This window comes from Eumetopias jubatus, unplaced genomic scaffold, assembly GCF_037043125.1.
Source record: "Eumetopias jubatus isolate StellerSeaLion01/CBP00866 unplaced genomic scaffold, mEumJub1_p1.0 scaffold_6, whole genome shotgun sequence".
Classification (NCBI taxonomy): Eukaryota; Metazoa; Chordata; class Mammalia; order Carnivora; family Otariidae; genus Eumetopias; species Eumetopias jubatus.
Genome location: NW_028274812.1, coordinates 58,370,939 through 58,384,508, shown reverse-complemented (window position 1 = coordinate 58,384,508; position 13,570 = coordinate 58,370,939). Strand labels below are relative to the sequence as shown.

The window sequence follows — 13,570 nt, the reverse complement described above, 5'->3', positions numbered from 1 at the left end:
TGCCTCTCTCCGGACTAGACTCTCAGTTCCTTTAGGACAAAGACCTAGTGTTTTTGGTTTGTATCTCCAAGGTCCCAAATAGTGCCTGTTGGCATAAGATAGATTGATCTACCATCTATTTATTTATTTATTTACATCTTTCTTTCTGTCTATTTAAATAAATAATGAAGTTGGTTCCAGGAAACTATTTAGAAAAGCATATCATAAAGAATAAAAAAAGAACTATGTTTCTATATAGTTCAAAAGAACTGTGTTTATAAAATAAATACTTACGGATTTATTAGAAGTGACCCATTTTTATGTATTGTGATAAATTAGTTTCTTGGGCTCCATTATTTTTTATTTCTCTTGAGGAAAAGATTTTATTTAGTTGAGCTGTACAGTTTGTTTAACACCTTACTTAATTTATTAAAATTAACCATAAAATATTCCTAGATTTTATCACAGTCAAGTTTATTTACACTTATAATTGTGACTTTAATTATATTTCTTAAATTTTAAAAGTAAGGTAAATATTTGTGATCATTCATTTACTCAATATTTATTGAGAACTGAACATGCAAGGAATTATATTTTGCACATTGAATGTAAACAATGATATAGTATTCATAATTCTAGCCCCAGTGTGCTTTGCTCTCTCTTCCCTTCACTTTCTTCATTCTTTTCCTTCTTTCTGTAGGCTATAGTATTCCAGGATTTAAAAAATAAAGAAATGTCCCATCTTTATCTAAAAAGGCCTCTAGACATGATATACACACAGTTCTAGGTGAATATGAATCTTATGGATAAAAATTTATGAATAGCAAATAGCATGCATTTTGTAAAATATTAGTGGAGCAAATAGGTCTTGATGACTATAACTTTTTTAGATTTTTTTATAATTAGGAGTAGTGTAAGAAAGTATCATTTTTAAATGAAGGAAGGTTAAAACTGAAAACAGAAGAAATTGCTGAGATATATAGACCCTAGAACTTCAAAAACCGTAAATTGCATTCCTTTCAGATAGCCACAAGATGGTGTATTACAATTTTGAAAATACTTCATGGTTTTAATTTTGATGCAAATATTAATACATCAAAGATGCATTGCTTTTCATTTATTTGAACTTTTAAAATAAGTAGGTATTTATTTTTCTGATTTTTCCAAAGTATAACTTGGCCATTTGGAAAGATCCTCAAAATGTTTTTCCTTTCTGAATGTGTCTGAAACAGTAATCAACATGTACATTTTCTAATTGATTTTTTCTTGCCTTACCTGTTCCCTGACTTAAAAAATATTATTACTTAAGTTTCATTCAGTAAGAATCCAAGAAACTGTTATACATTTGAGGCAATTATCAGCGAATTTCAGGTTACGTGGATTTGCTTAAAAGGTCCTGTCTTACTTAAAACTGAAGAAAGCTACTTAAGATACAGAGTTTTGTTTTGTCTAGTAATAGTTATGATAATATATTGGTTTTGTAAGCATAAATTGGAAGTGATTGTAATTATTTTAATTTTAATTAAACTATTTTATGACAGAATTATGATTCATGTTTAAAATCATTCAACATTTCTTAAATATTTTAACATGTCCTCTTTTAAAAGATGTACATAATTCTGACTTCTTTTGATTTCCAGCAAGAATAGTAATGTAACTTACACAGTTTAATTTTTTGTCTGATTTATATACAGAAATATTTTCTTTCCCATGCAATTGAAAATGGATTTGCCTGTAAAGATTATTTTCATTGAATAGTTTGAACATGAATCTTTGGGTTTCCTGACATGAAAAGACTTAGCAACAAAAATATTCTTTCTTATTACTTAAGTATTAGCAAAATGTAGTCAAAATGTCTGAGAAATAAAAAAATATAAATTATTGCTCAGATATTGAATTTGTTTTGATTTGAGCTTTCCTTTAAGGTGATTGAAGGACATTTTAAGAACTACTTGGTATTGTTGTTTTCCAGGATATAGTATATTTTAGTCAATGTTGTTATTTGTATTATAGAACACTGGTCTATCATACTCCAGATAATCTCTAAATAATGATGTTTTTCCAGACACTGAAAGTTAAAAAAAAAAAAAATTTGGAGGGCACATAGAATGCTCTTCAGTCTACAGTTGAATAGCAAATGGTAGGAGGAAGCTGTAACTCAGAGTAGAAGGACCAATGAATGAAACAGTACAATTGGGGGGAACGACGAAGAGAAAATCAGAGTGGGTTAGTTTAAGCCTGCAAGACTAGTAAAAGATTATTTACAAGGAAATCGCTTTTCAGCGCTGGCTGAATCTGTATTTCATGGAACCAGAAGAATGAAAACAGGTTATCGCTTTCAGAATGCTGAAGAAATTTGTTCTATTGGGAGCAATGCTTTTTAAAAGAGGTCGTTTATTGGACAAGGCATAGGAATGCAAACACTGCTATAAATCATCAGTAAAGATTTTATTTCAATATTTACCTTTTGCAAGTAATGCCTATTAGCAAACCACAGAACAGCTGTGCTTTGGAATTTTAACTGCATTTAACTTTTTAGAAGTTAGAAGTTCTAAGTATATTTTCAGTATAATAAAATTTAACCATAAAGTATGTTGCTATTCAGAAGTTAAAAGCTGCAAATAGACTTTGGACGAATAGTCCATTTTGTATTGTTTTTATGTTACTGCCTTTCTCTGAGAGCAGAACATCTCTCAATTTCTACCAATGACCTATATAAGGATTACCTAGATGGCTTTTAAAAATGTTTTCACATAGAAATGTAAAATCACACTTAAAAATGAAATGCCAATCTTTATTTTATTCACTAATTTGTTCCAAATCATCCAAAGGATTTTTAAGTCATTTGTGTATGATTAAGCCAGCCTCTATTTATGCACATAAATGATGTTTTAAAATTAAGATTGTAGCTGGATAGATAATAATTTTACTATCTTATTTTTATAAATGACTTTAGAGTTTCTAAAGAGTAATATCTCATTTGAATACAAAGTTACCCTGAGAACTGTGCAAATATCATTATCCATATTGTGCACATGAAGATAAGTATCTCAAGGGTCAAGTGTTTCCCAAAGTCAAAGATGCCTACTCTCACACTTTTTAAGCTATAGCATTTTGCACAAAATGGAGGTAGAATATTTAGCTAGTCTTCCTGATAGTTTTTCTTCCTGAAGTTGCATTGATGCAATATGTGGAGTGGGAGTTTGAATTAGATAAACAGATTGTGGGCTTTGATCTTAAGCACTGTCTAGTTATTTCACTTTCCTAGACAATTAAGCATGAGTTTTGGAATTACAAAAAAAAAAAAAAAAAGAAGAAGAAGAAGATTTGGGCTCCTTTCTCAACTTTGCTCGACTTTGGATAAAATTACTCAATCTTTCTATACATCTCTTAAAATAAACAAATAAATGGGTTAGGAATATACCATAAATGAAAGTGTTTTAAAAATTAAGATAGTTAATATACATTGAGTATTTTGCATGTGTCTGGCATATAATAAGCAGCTATTGCTATAATATACTTATTTTATTCATAAAGCTGATACATTTTAACTGCTGAATCTTAAAAAGAGAGAGCTTTCCTGGAATTCAGCATTAGATATTTGGATGTTACGCATTTTGTTGAAAATTGTATCATTATGACTACTAGCAAAAATGTGATGATTAACATTGCTTTTTCTTAAAATGCATTTCATAGCTGTATTGACTAAAGTGGTGTTGAAGCTTGTCAGACCTTATTCATTGATTTTTAGAACTTAAGTAGGGGAAGTGTAAAAATGTATAATGATGCTTCATTTTTCTCTGTCTCACTGTATTTGCTAAATGCAATATAAAGATATTCAGTAACTGTTTCTGTAAGAGCCCAGGTTTCTGAGAATATTTTAATCTTTGGTTAAGTTTATCATTGTATAATAACCCCAGCTAATGCATAGGTTGCTTTGTCATTTTATTCATTAAAAAATGTATTTCTTTTTGCCCCATATTTTTTTTCTGTCTGATTTATTGCTTACTATTCAAAAATTAACATTGATTAAGAGCAGAGTCCAGGTAAAAGTCTCCACTGAAATTCAAGTCCCTCTTCAGGAGGCGGGCTGATATAATAAAAGCATTCATAGAACAGTGGTCAAGAGAATAGCGCTCTTCTTTGAGCTCTGATAACAGTTGTATGCATAACCTCGGGTAGATGATTTCTTGAGTTTGAATTTCTCTAGCTGTAAAATTAAAGTGATGAAGCAATAAGATCACTGCAGAACTTGCGTGTAAAACATCCTGTCTGACAGCCGCGCAGCTGATCTAAATAACATATTTTTTTCAAAATGAGAGCTGCTCTGGAACTGAATATCAAGATCAAAGTTGCTATATACATTTTTGACATGAGTGTCTTAACAAGTCATTTTCCATCTCTCAGTGCTCACTGTTACATTCATATAGCCTGAGGTCAATTTATACTTCTGATGAATATAGCATTAGCTCTTTGATATTTTAAAAATCCTGTCAATTAAGAAGAGTATAAATCAAAAGGAATGTGTCATATTAAATGACAACTATTTTCCTCATTTAATACACCAATATTTATACAAAATACCATGTATTATGCTCTATATACTTTTATGCCATTTTAGTTATTATTTAGTTGATTTAGTTTTATCTAATGTGGGATAATTTTATGCAGGGATCACACTGACTGTTTGGATTTGTCTTTCTGACATGCAACTTGGAATTCTTGGTCAAATGGCCTATGGCATCAGAAATTAATTAGAAAAGCATCTGAGAATGGACTGGTTTATCCATAATCAGTGAACAAACTAAAGGACAAACTCCAAACAAGTTTAGTTAATATATGCTAGAATATTGAGCTACAAATCTGATAGAAGGAGCTTGAAGATGTTTTGGTGGGATTTCCAATAGGAACTATATGCATAAATGGTTGGAAATTATTCTGAATGAATACTGGAGTATCATTTAGTACATTTTATACTATCAAAGAATAGGACAGCAAGACACATAAGAAAGTTTTCTCCTTAAAAAATAAATACAGAGTGAGTAATATCTTGATTATTTTACCTTTGGGTGATAAATGACTACATATATTCAACATGAAAGTGACGAGCTTCAAAGTTTAAAAATTCAAATTGGTTATTTTTCATCAGTTGCTGTTTTAAAAGAGACATTGCTAAATATAAAGATCTTAACTTAAAAATGTAGTTTATGCCAGTGTTCAATGTGGAACATATTTACACCTAGATTTCTACTCTTTAAAAAATCATGTGCTTCACCAAGTGCTGTCACATCATGCGATCATATAAACACATCTATAAGTTAGTAAGTTAAGCTATTAAGAATAAATTATTCTATACACCAATAATGATATTCTTGAGAACATTTTTCTGTGGACTATTTATGTTGTCTTATTATACTCAAAATAAAAATACAGCTTTATTAAAAAACAATGTAAATATAGCCAAATTTATACTTTTAAGATTTCCAGGCCTTCATCATTTCTAGAATTAGTGATGTGTAAATACAGGTTGCCTCATTAAATATAGTGAATTTTATAATGAGTTTTACTAATTTAAATGCAATTATACATGCTAACAGCTCAAAGATTTAAATTTTCATTTTCAGGAATCTTCTATATGGTTAGTGCCACCCTACCATCCAGACACTGTTTAGTAAACTTTTGAAACTTACTAAAAGAGGTTTTTAATAATGGTTAGTATCCTTGTGCCTTTCTTTTTTCTTTTTGTAGTCTTGTTATATTAATGTGGAGAAACATTTTTGTGGTTGTTTTCACCCTAAGAAACTTACCTTATTTAATGACACAATTTGTGGTTTTCCATTCCTAAGGAAAAGTGATTTGATTTTTCAACATAGTTTTCTTTTTCTTCCTGCCAGCCCCCTCCCTTCCTGCTTTTCCTTCACCTGCCTCCCTCCCTCCCACATTCCCTCCTTCCTTCCTTTCTCCCTTTTCTATTGCTCTCTTTTTCTTTTATTCTTTCTTCTGCTCTCCTTTCTCCTCTCCTCCTCCCCCCCCCACTTTTCCTTCTTCTTTATTACAAGCCAGAAAACTCCTGTTAAGTGCACTTGGGTTTTTCAAAGCCTTATTTCATAGTTCAACAAAAAAGACATTTTTCAAAATTCCAATTATTATATGAAGTAGGAAAGATATAGTCTCTTGAATGACAATGTTCGAACTTTATTTAAAAGTTAGACATAGTAATTTTTGGGCAACGCAAAGCACAGAGAAGCAGCTATAATCCACAAGTATATCTCCAGTTTCAACTTCAGATTCTTCCATAGATTGCAGTATGGAATTTGCATTCCAAAGCTTAAAAAAAAGTAAAGAACATGTGTTTGCCTGGTGCTACAAGTGAACAGTACTTTATGATATCATTAAGTTCTTTAAATTTCCCCTGTTTATTCTAAACTCCTGCTCAGATCTTAAGGTTTTCATAGTTTTTTGAAGGGTTAGAAATATTCTACATGTGAGAAGAGAACCTATGGTCTCACAGTGACTTTATTAGCGACCTAAAGTAAAACTACTTTTTAGGTAAACTGACAGTGATAGATCAAAAGAGAACTGGTAAAATTCAGCTCATTCAGAGAGAAAAAATTTAATAAAAGTAGTAATTTGACATTAAATAACCAAAGCTGTTGGTTGGCTGATTAAAGGCTGTTTGACTGAAATGTTCACTTTCTAATAGCTTTGTAGGTTAGATAAAGCCTAAAATGGTATTGGTGGGGTTACATGTTTATAATTTTCAGAGTTTCTAAATTTGTAAATATAATTCATTTAAGATAATTTAATTTATGAAAGATGGAAGTATTGTGATCTTTGGTGCAGGTTTTTTTTACCTACATTTTATATTACACAGCATTATAAATGTTATATATTATATAAAATTGTCTAAAAAGAGCTTTATATGCCTTTATTTGTAGTCTGAAGTTAAGTCTAGGGTACTAAGTTCAGTTTACTCTTTAACTTACTACAAATAAAATTGAGTCATTTCATCTTTGAATGGATATGTATATTTATAAGACTTTTTTTCCAAAGGAAATCAATTGTGTAGGCCACTCTCTTAGTACGGACAGAAAATTAATTAATATATCTATTCCATTATTTTTTGAAGCTAATATATTCAAAATGTCTACAAATCGAGTTTGCCAAGAAGAGGCTGTGATCAATTATTTAAACATATGGGAAATTTATTCATTTTAAATGAAGGCTTATTTCAAACAATTCAACGTTATTCACATCCTATAACATTATAAAGTGTCAATGGCATCAAGTTCTGACCTTGTTATATTATCTAATCAATTCTTCTGTTAAATGTTTCAACAGAGAGCCAAGACTAAGTTACCTCAAGACTATGTATTCTTCCCCCTTTTGGAGTCAGATTTTTCCATTTCTACAGTGTTGTCATCATCACCATCTTCATCATCATTATCATCATGTTCTTAATAAGTACATCTAATAGTAGGTATTAAGCAATGAGAAACAGTGTGTCCATATACTGGCTGTCAGGTGTCATATAAATCCTTTAAGAGAAATATAATTCATGAACTTCCGAACTGTAAAATTTAACACATTATAAATAATGCATGGCAGTAACTGTAGTTAATGGGGAATTCATGTGTAACATTTAATCACCACCCTTTATAAGTACTAATAAATTAATATTTTTACTAATTTAATGTTATTAAGCAAATACCAAAGTCTTACCTTTATTAATCAGGTATCTTGTATACATGCTTACTAAGCTTCTGAAAAAAAATTTTTTAAACAATTGAATTAAACACATTGTTAGGTAAGAGTTCAAATATTAGGGTCATGTGTAGCTACAGTTAAAATTCAGTCAACATTTAAAGGATACATGTGTGTTCAGTCAGTTCCATGAGAACTTGATTTCTGCTCTTTACAGTTTAGTGAGAGGGATTCATAGAAGTCCCAGAGGCCGGATAGAAAAAAACATGACAATGAGTGCAAAATACTAAAAGGACAAAACCAAATTGAGCGAAAGTAATGAGCCTGGTCAATTGGAAAGTGATTTCTGAATAAGTTAAAGAGTGAATCATGTCCTGAGGTAAAGGGGTAAAGTTGGATTGATATGAAGGATGAAAGAACTCTGCAGGGTCCTAGAGTGAGGAGAAGCAAAGGAGAAAACCCTGAAGTCCAAGCAAAGAAGAGTGTGTTAGAGAAAAAACAAATGGGGAGGGTGGAAAGGAAGGGGGGAAGCTAAATCAGAGAAGTCATGAAGGGGGAAAAAAAAACAGATTTGGATTTTACCTGTTTCTTAGACAAAGAAATGCTATTAATAACTGGTTTAAAAATAGATTTTTTTTCTGGTATCTGTGAGCCTTTTGGGAAGGAATAGCCTAGACATACAGTTGAGAAGACCACTAAGGAAACTGTTCAGGAACGCATAAAAGAGAAATGAGGATATAGCTAGGAATGGACAAGAAGATACTAAGACAGGGTCAAAAATCACGAAATTGGGTTATCAGGATATCTTGCTGGCATCTCAGGTATGAGCTGTAGGAAGTGACTTCCCTTTTTTCTGAATCAGTTTTTGTCACAGAGATGCTTACTTTAATCCAAGGTGTTGGTTTGAGTGTCACAAAAGATTATGCGTGCAAAATATTGAAAAAACATATATGTTATTAAATATTGTTTGGAATTAGCCTAAGCTGATAAACAATAAAGCAGCAACACCTAAAGCAAAAAATAAGCCTTCACACGCAAATTTAGTTAGGTTTATTTCATTATGTTTTCATATCACTTTTTGGAGTTGTGTAAATTTTTCATATTTGTCCACATTTTTGGTCATTGTCCACATTTTTAGTTCTTACACAGGAAGAGCCTAAGTCTCAGCCCATCTGAATTCCAACTACAATATGCAACTGGTTCATGAATCTGATTTATATGTAAATAACATACGTGTATCTCAATTAGTTGGGGAAGAAGACTGATAAAATTTTGTTTCACATATATGACTCTGTAATAGGAATCGTGAGGAGTGTGTAATAATGAGCCCCAGGTACACAGAATTTCTAGCAAATCTATTGCCAATGAAATGGGAATTAAAAATAATCTTTATAGGGTCATTTTATCTTGATGGGATGAAATATTTGCCAGCTTTCAATTATCAAGCTGATGTTGGCCAAAAAATGTTAATATTTGTTCATGTACTTTTAACGTGCTACAGTTTGTCATTTCATGATTAAATCATATTTGTTTGTAATCATCATCAATAGTTTTATAGACATAATCACACAAAGATATAATGAGTACCCAAAGTTATCTTCCATGTTTTTATGTCTAAATGTGTGAGTACTACTTTTGTTCCGTTTTGAGATGCACAATGGAAGAATCCATGTTTAAAGAAAATTTTCATATTTCATGCTGTGATCTAAAAAAGTAGTACATGTCTTCTAATCTGTTAAAAGATCAAGAATGGATTTCTGGTTACTGATTTGTGTACATGCGTTTGTATTTAAATTTTAAGGTAGATCTATATTTTATGATGTTAGTCAATTTTACATCTGAAAATCTTAACATAGACATCTTCTATGCATTCCTTGTTGGCAGTTTATTTCACTATCAGCTGGAGATTTTCTTTAAACTAGCCCACTTGACAAAGATACTTTAATGATCACGAGTTGTGTATTAAAAGTGCAACAACCGCTCTCACCTTTATAATGAAATTTTTCAAACCTTCAAGGCTGCAATGTTGACAAGCCTCTTGAAAGTGATTTTAATATTATTGCTGGGGAGTTGCAGTTGGCCTGTGTTGTAATATCTCACTCTCTGTGTTATTCTTAGAGGTCCTTCTGTAGTGCCATGGTGGAAGAGCTGAGGATGTCCCTGAAATGCCAGCGTCGGTTAAAACACAAGCCACAGGCCCCAGTTATTGTGAAAACAGAAGAGGTCATCAACATGCACACATTTAACGACAGAAGGTTGCCAGGTAAAGAAACCATGGCATGAAGCTGGGAGGCCAAACACCCAAGCACAAACTGTCGTCCTTTTTTTCCAAACAATTTAGCGAGAATGTTTCCTGTGGAAATATGCAACCTGTGCAAAATAAAATGAGTTACCTCATGCCGCTGTGTCTATGAACTAGAGACTCTGTGATCTAAGCAGTTGCAATGATCAGACTTGATTTACAAGCGTCATGGATCAACCAAGTTACACTGGGTTACACTCTTTATCATGGGTTCCTCCCTTCTTTTGAGTGAATGTTACACACGCATTTTGTGGCTGGTTTCAAATGCAGTCCAGTAAGAAATTACAGGTTCCTTTTGAAGTCCAACTGTTGCCAGGAGGTGGAATATCAATGCCCCAAGGGTAACCAGTAAAAAAAAAAAAAAAAAAAATCATTAAGAATAAAAATACTTGGAATCAGCAAAAACTGTAGTGTTACAAGAAACAGTACAGTCTTCTGACACCCAGATAATATAGGTGGTGATGTTACTAGCCCCCAACTACTCGGTATAATGATCATCTGAATAGACGATATGTGTTTATAGGATGTTAAAAAAAATGTAATGCAAAACAAATCTGAATTTCATGGCAAGTGGAATATAAAGCAGATATTCATCAGTGTTTTTCTTTCTTTCTTTCTTTTGACAGTCTGTGTCACTGACTGAGATAGAAATGTCAATTACCAAGGCAATAATGTTTTTTCTTAAATTTACCAAGGCAGGAGATTTAACATACAACTCTACCAGGTCCCCACCCATCCCCTTACACCTTTTCCCCAACCCTGTACCAAGAATAAAAAAGCAACAGTTGGTTCAGAGATTCTGAATTAAAAAGGATAATGTTTTGCAATCGTTGTTGTAAGTTGTAAAAGAAGGGTTGGTATCGATGGTTATGTGGAAAACTGAAGCTTTCATTCTAACATTCAGATATGTTAATCTAAACCCTCGTTCCTGCTATAAACGAACTTGATGGAGCCTGGGCAGATCTCGGTGAAAGGAGAAAGGGGACTGGTCAACCATAGAAAAGTATGTGTGGAGAACTTTGAAGTGGACTGCGTTTATCAGTACAGTCACAATGTTAAATGAACAAAATTCTTGAGCAGTTTTTTTTCAAAAAAATGTTCAGGTTTATTTGTGGAAATGCAAGATTTCTATGAAAATAGTTTTTGTATGGAAATTTTTGTAATACTTTTTATCAACAAAATAAGAACACATGTTCCTGTCAGGGGTGTGATGTCAAGCATGAATGGTAGTGCGTGTGCACCACCAACGTTTGGTGAAAACTATTTTTATCAAGAAAAAAAGGAATCATAGAAGAGAAATATTTTCAAGTTAGATAATATAAAAGCTAGGTGCACTACCACCACTGCTTACCATGCCACACCCCTGGTTTCCACGAGGCTGATAACGTACTGTAATGAACAATTGTGTGTAAAATGGTAAAAGACACAGACCTCTTGACAATATTGTGATAACAGTTGAGTGCACACAGTTTGCTGTTTGAATCCAATGCACAAAATTTAAAAAAAAATCATTAAAATTATGTCCATTTTACTTTCAGCTTTGACTTTCATTTTTCTCTTGTATGTGTATAAGAATGCACAGTATGTTCATTGCTTGAGGGGAAGTCCACTTCCTGAAGCCTTCTAGGTCATCAAGGATGGCCACTGCCCAACCACCTGGAGAAAAGAAGAAAAAGGCTCAGTGAGGAACTCCGCAGATGTAGGAAAAGCTGGACAGGGATAGATCCTGTAATCTTTCAGTTTAGGGCAGTTTAAATGAGAAAAATAGCAGTTCTAGAAGTAGCAGTCATGATCTTGCTTCTTCTCTGAGAGGATGTTGACTATATTCGATAGGGTTGTGTAAGGCTGTATCATGTTTACTATGTGATATTTGAAGTTCAACTTATGTCCAACCTAAGAACTCCTTTGTGCATCAATAATTCAGTGTAATTCAGCAAAGGGAGAGGAGAAAATAGGCTCAATACCCAACAATTAGTAATGATGTGGTTTAGATGTTAACATCCTAACAGAATGTAGGGTTTAAAACTGGGCGCCTGGGTGGCTCAGTTGGTTAAGCGACTGCCTTCGGCTCAGGTCATGATCCTAGAGTCCCGGGATCGAGTCCCGCGTCGGGCTCCCTGCTCGGCAAGGAGTCTGCTTCTCCCTCTGACCCTCCCTCCTCTCATGTGCTCTCCATCTCTCATTCTCTCTCTCAAATAAATATATAAAATCTTTAAAAAAAAAGAGAATTTGTTTAAAACAAATAAGGTAACCATCTTAATTACAGGTGACCCCCCAAAAATAAATAAATAAATAAGAAAAAGCTCTGTATTTTTCAAACTCGTAGAAGTTACACAATCAAATTGCTAATATCTGATTAAATTAAAAATTAAATACCCAAGTATTTTCAAAATTTCTAATGTCATTTTTAATTAAAATTCATATTTCAATGAAAATTTTGACCCCAAATTTAATGTTAGACAGTTACACAAACCACTACTAAAAATCTCAGCATTTTTTTTTTTTACATGGTAAATAGCTTCAATATATATCATAAAAATGTTCAGATTTTGGATAATATTAAGTTTCTTATCAATCAGATTCTAATCAGATTTTAAAGCATTTTTTAAGTTCAATTCTTCCTTATATTAAACAAAATAATAGGCTAGAAATGACAACTTTATTATTTTCAAGTAAACAGAAAATAATTATTTTGATTTTTGGTAAAATGTGGCAATTACTTTATTCAAGTATTAAATTTAACAATTTTGAAAAGTGTAAAAAACTGCTGTGTTTTTTACTCTAATGGTAATTTAGAATATATAAACACTGTATAATATTTAATTTTTATCCTTTTCCTAAAAGGTTTTCTATGTTATTGCCAAAACAGATTTTTCCGTACTTATTAGGTACTTATGCATATATGAAATACTATTCTTTTCTCTTTTTTTTGAGATACTATTCTTAATCTTAATAAAATCTTGATTACTTTCAAAATAATTTCAACCAGGGGCGCCTGGGTGGCTCAGTCGTTAAGAGCCTGCCTTCGGCTCAGGTCATGGTCCCAGGGTCCTGGGATCGAGCCCCGCATCGGGCTCCCTGCTCCGCGGGAAGCCTGCTTCTCCCTCTCCCACTCCCTCTGCTTGTGTTCCCTCTCTCGCTGTGTCTCTCTCTGTCAAATAAATAAATATACAAAATCTTTAAAAATAATAATAATAATTTCAAACAGTGAAAAAAATGTGTCCTCTCTTTGGGAAGGTAGTACATTAGAGTAAGGATCATTCTCTAGCATAACAAATTATAAGAAGGAATGGAAGAGAACACATGTTACAATCAACATAAACTGACAACTGCAGGTAATCAATGGAGGCACATATACCATAAATAACTCTAGCACTACGACACACTATGTGGATATATTTACATATGCCATAACTAAATAACCTTAACCAGATGAAAATACCAGTGATTTATATTTGTGTGCGTATGTATACACACAAATCCGTATTTGTAATATATATATATATATATTTTAAAGCTAAGTAACCCTAACTATGAGAATACCAAGGAGATATTCACATATTTACAGATGAACAACCCTATCCA

At 32.3% G+C, this 13,570-nt stretch overlaps 1 protein-coding gene across 3 annotated transcripts in view; it reads left to right on the top strand.

Moving 5' to 3' along the window:
- The window catches only part of GRIK2 (glutamate ionotropic receptor kainate type subunit 2), a 672,482-nt gene extending 662,516 nt beyond the window's left edge, over positions 1 to 9,966 (top strand). Inside the window, exon 16 of one of the 3 annotated variants that reach the window (XM_028104281.2) lies at positions 9,802 to 9,966. In XM_028104281.2, coding sequence (XP_027960082.1) covers positions 9,802 to 9,966 — 165 coding nt within the window. Of the gene's footprint in view, positions 1 to 5,603; positions 5,652 to 7,320; positions 7,441 to 9,801 lie in introns of those variants that run through there. The other 2 variants (XM_088024271.1, XM_028104282.2) reach the window with 2 other exon arrangements.
- Positions 9,967 to 13,570: the final 3,604 nt, after the last annotated feature.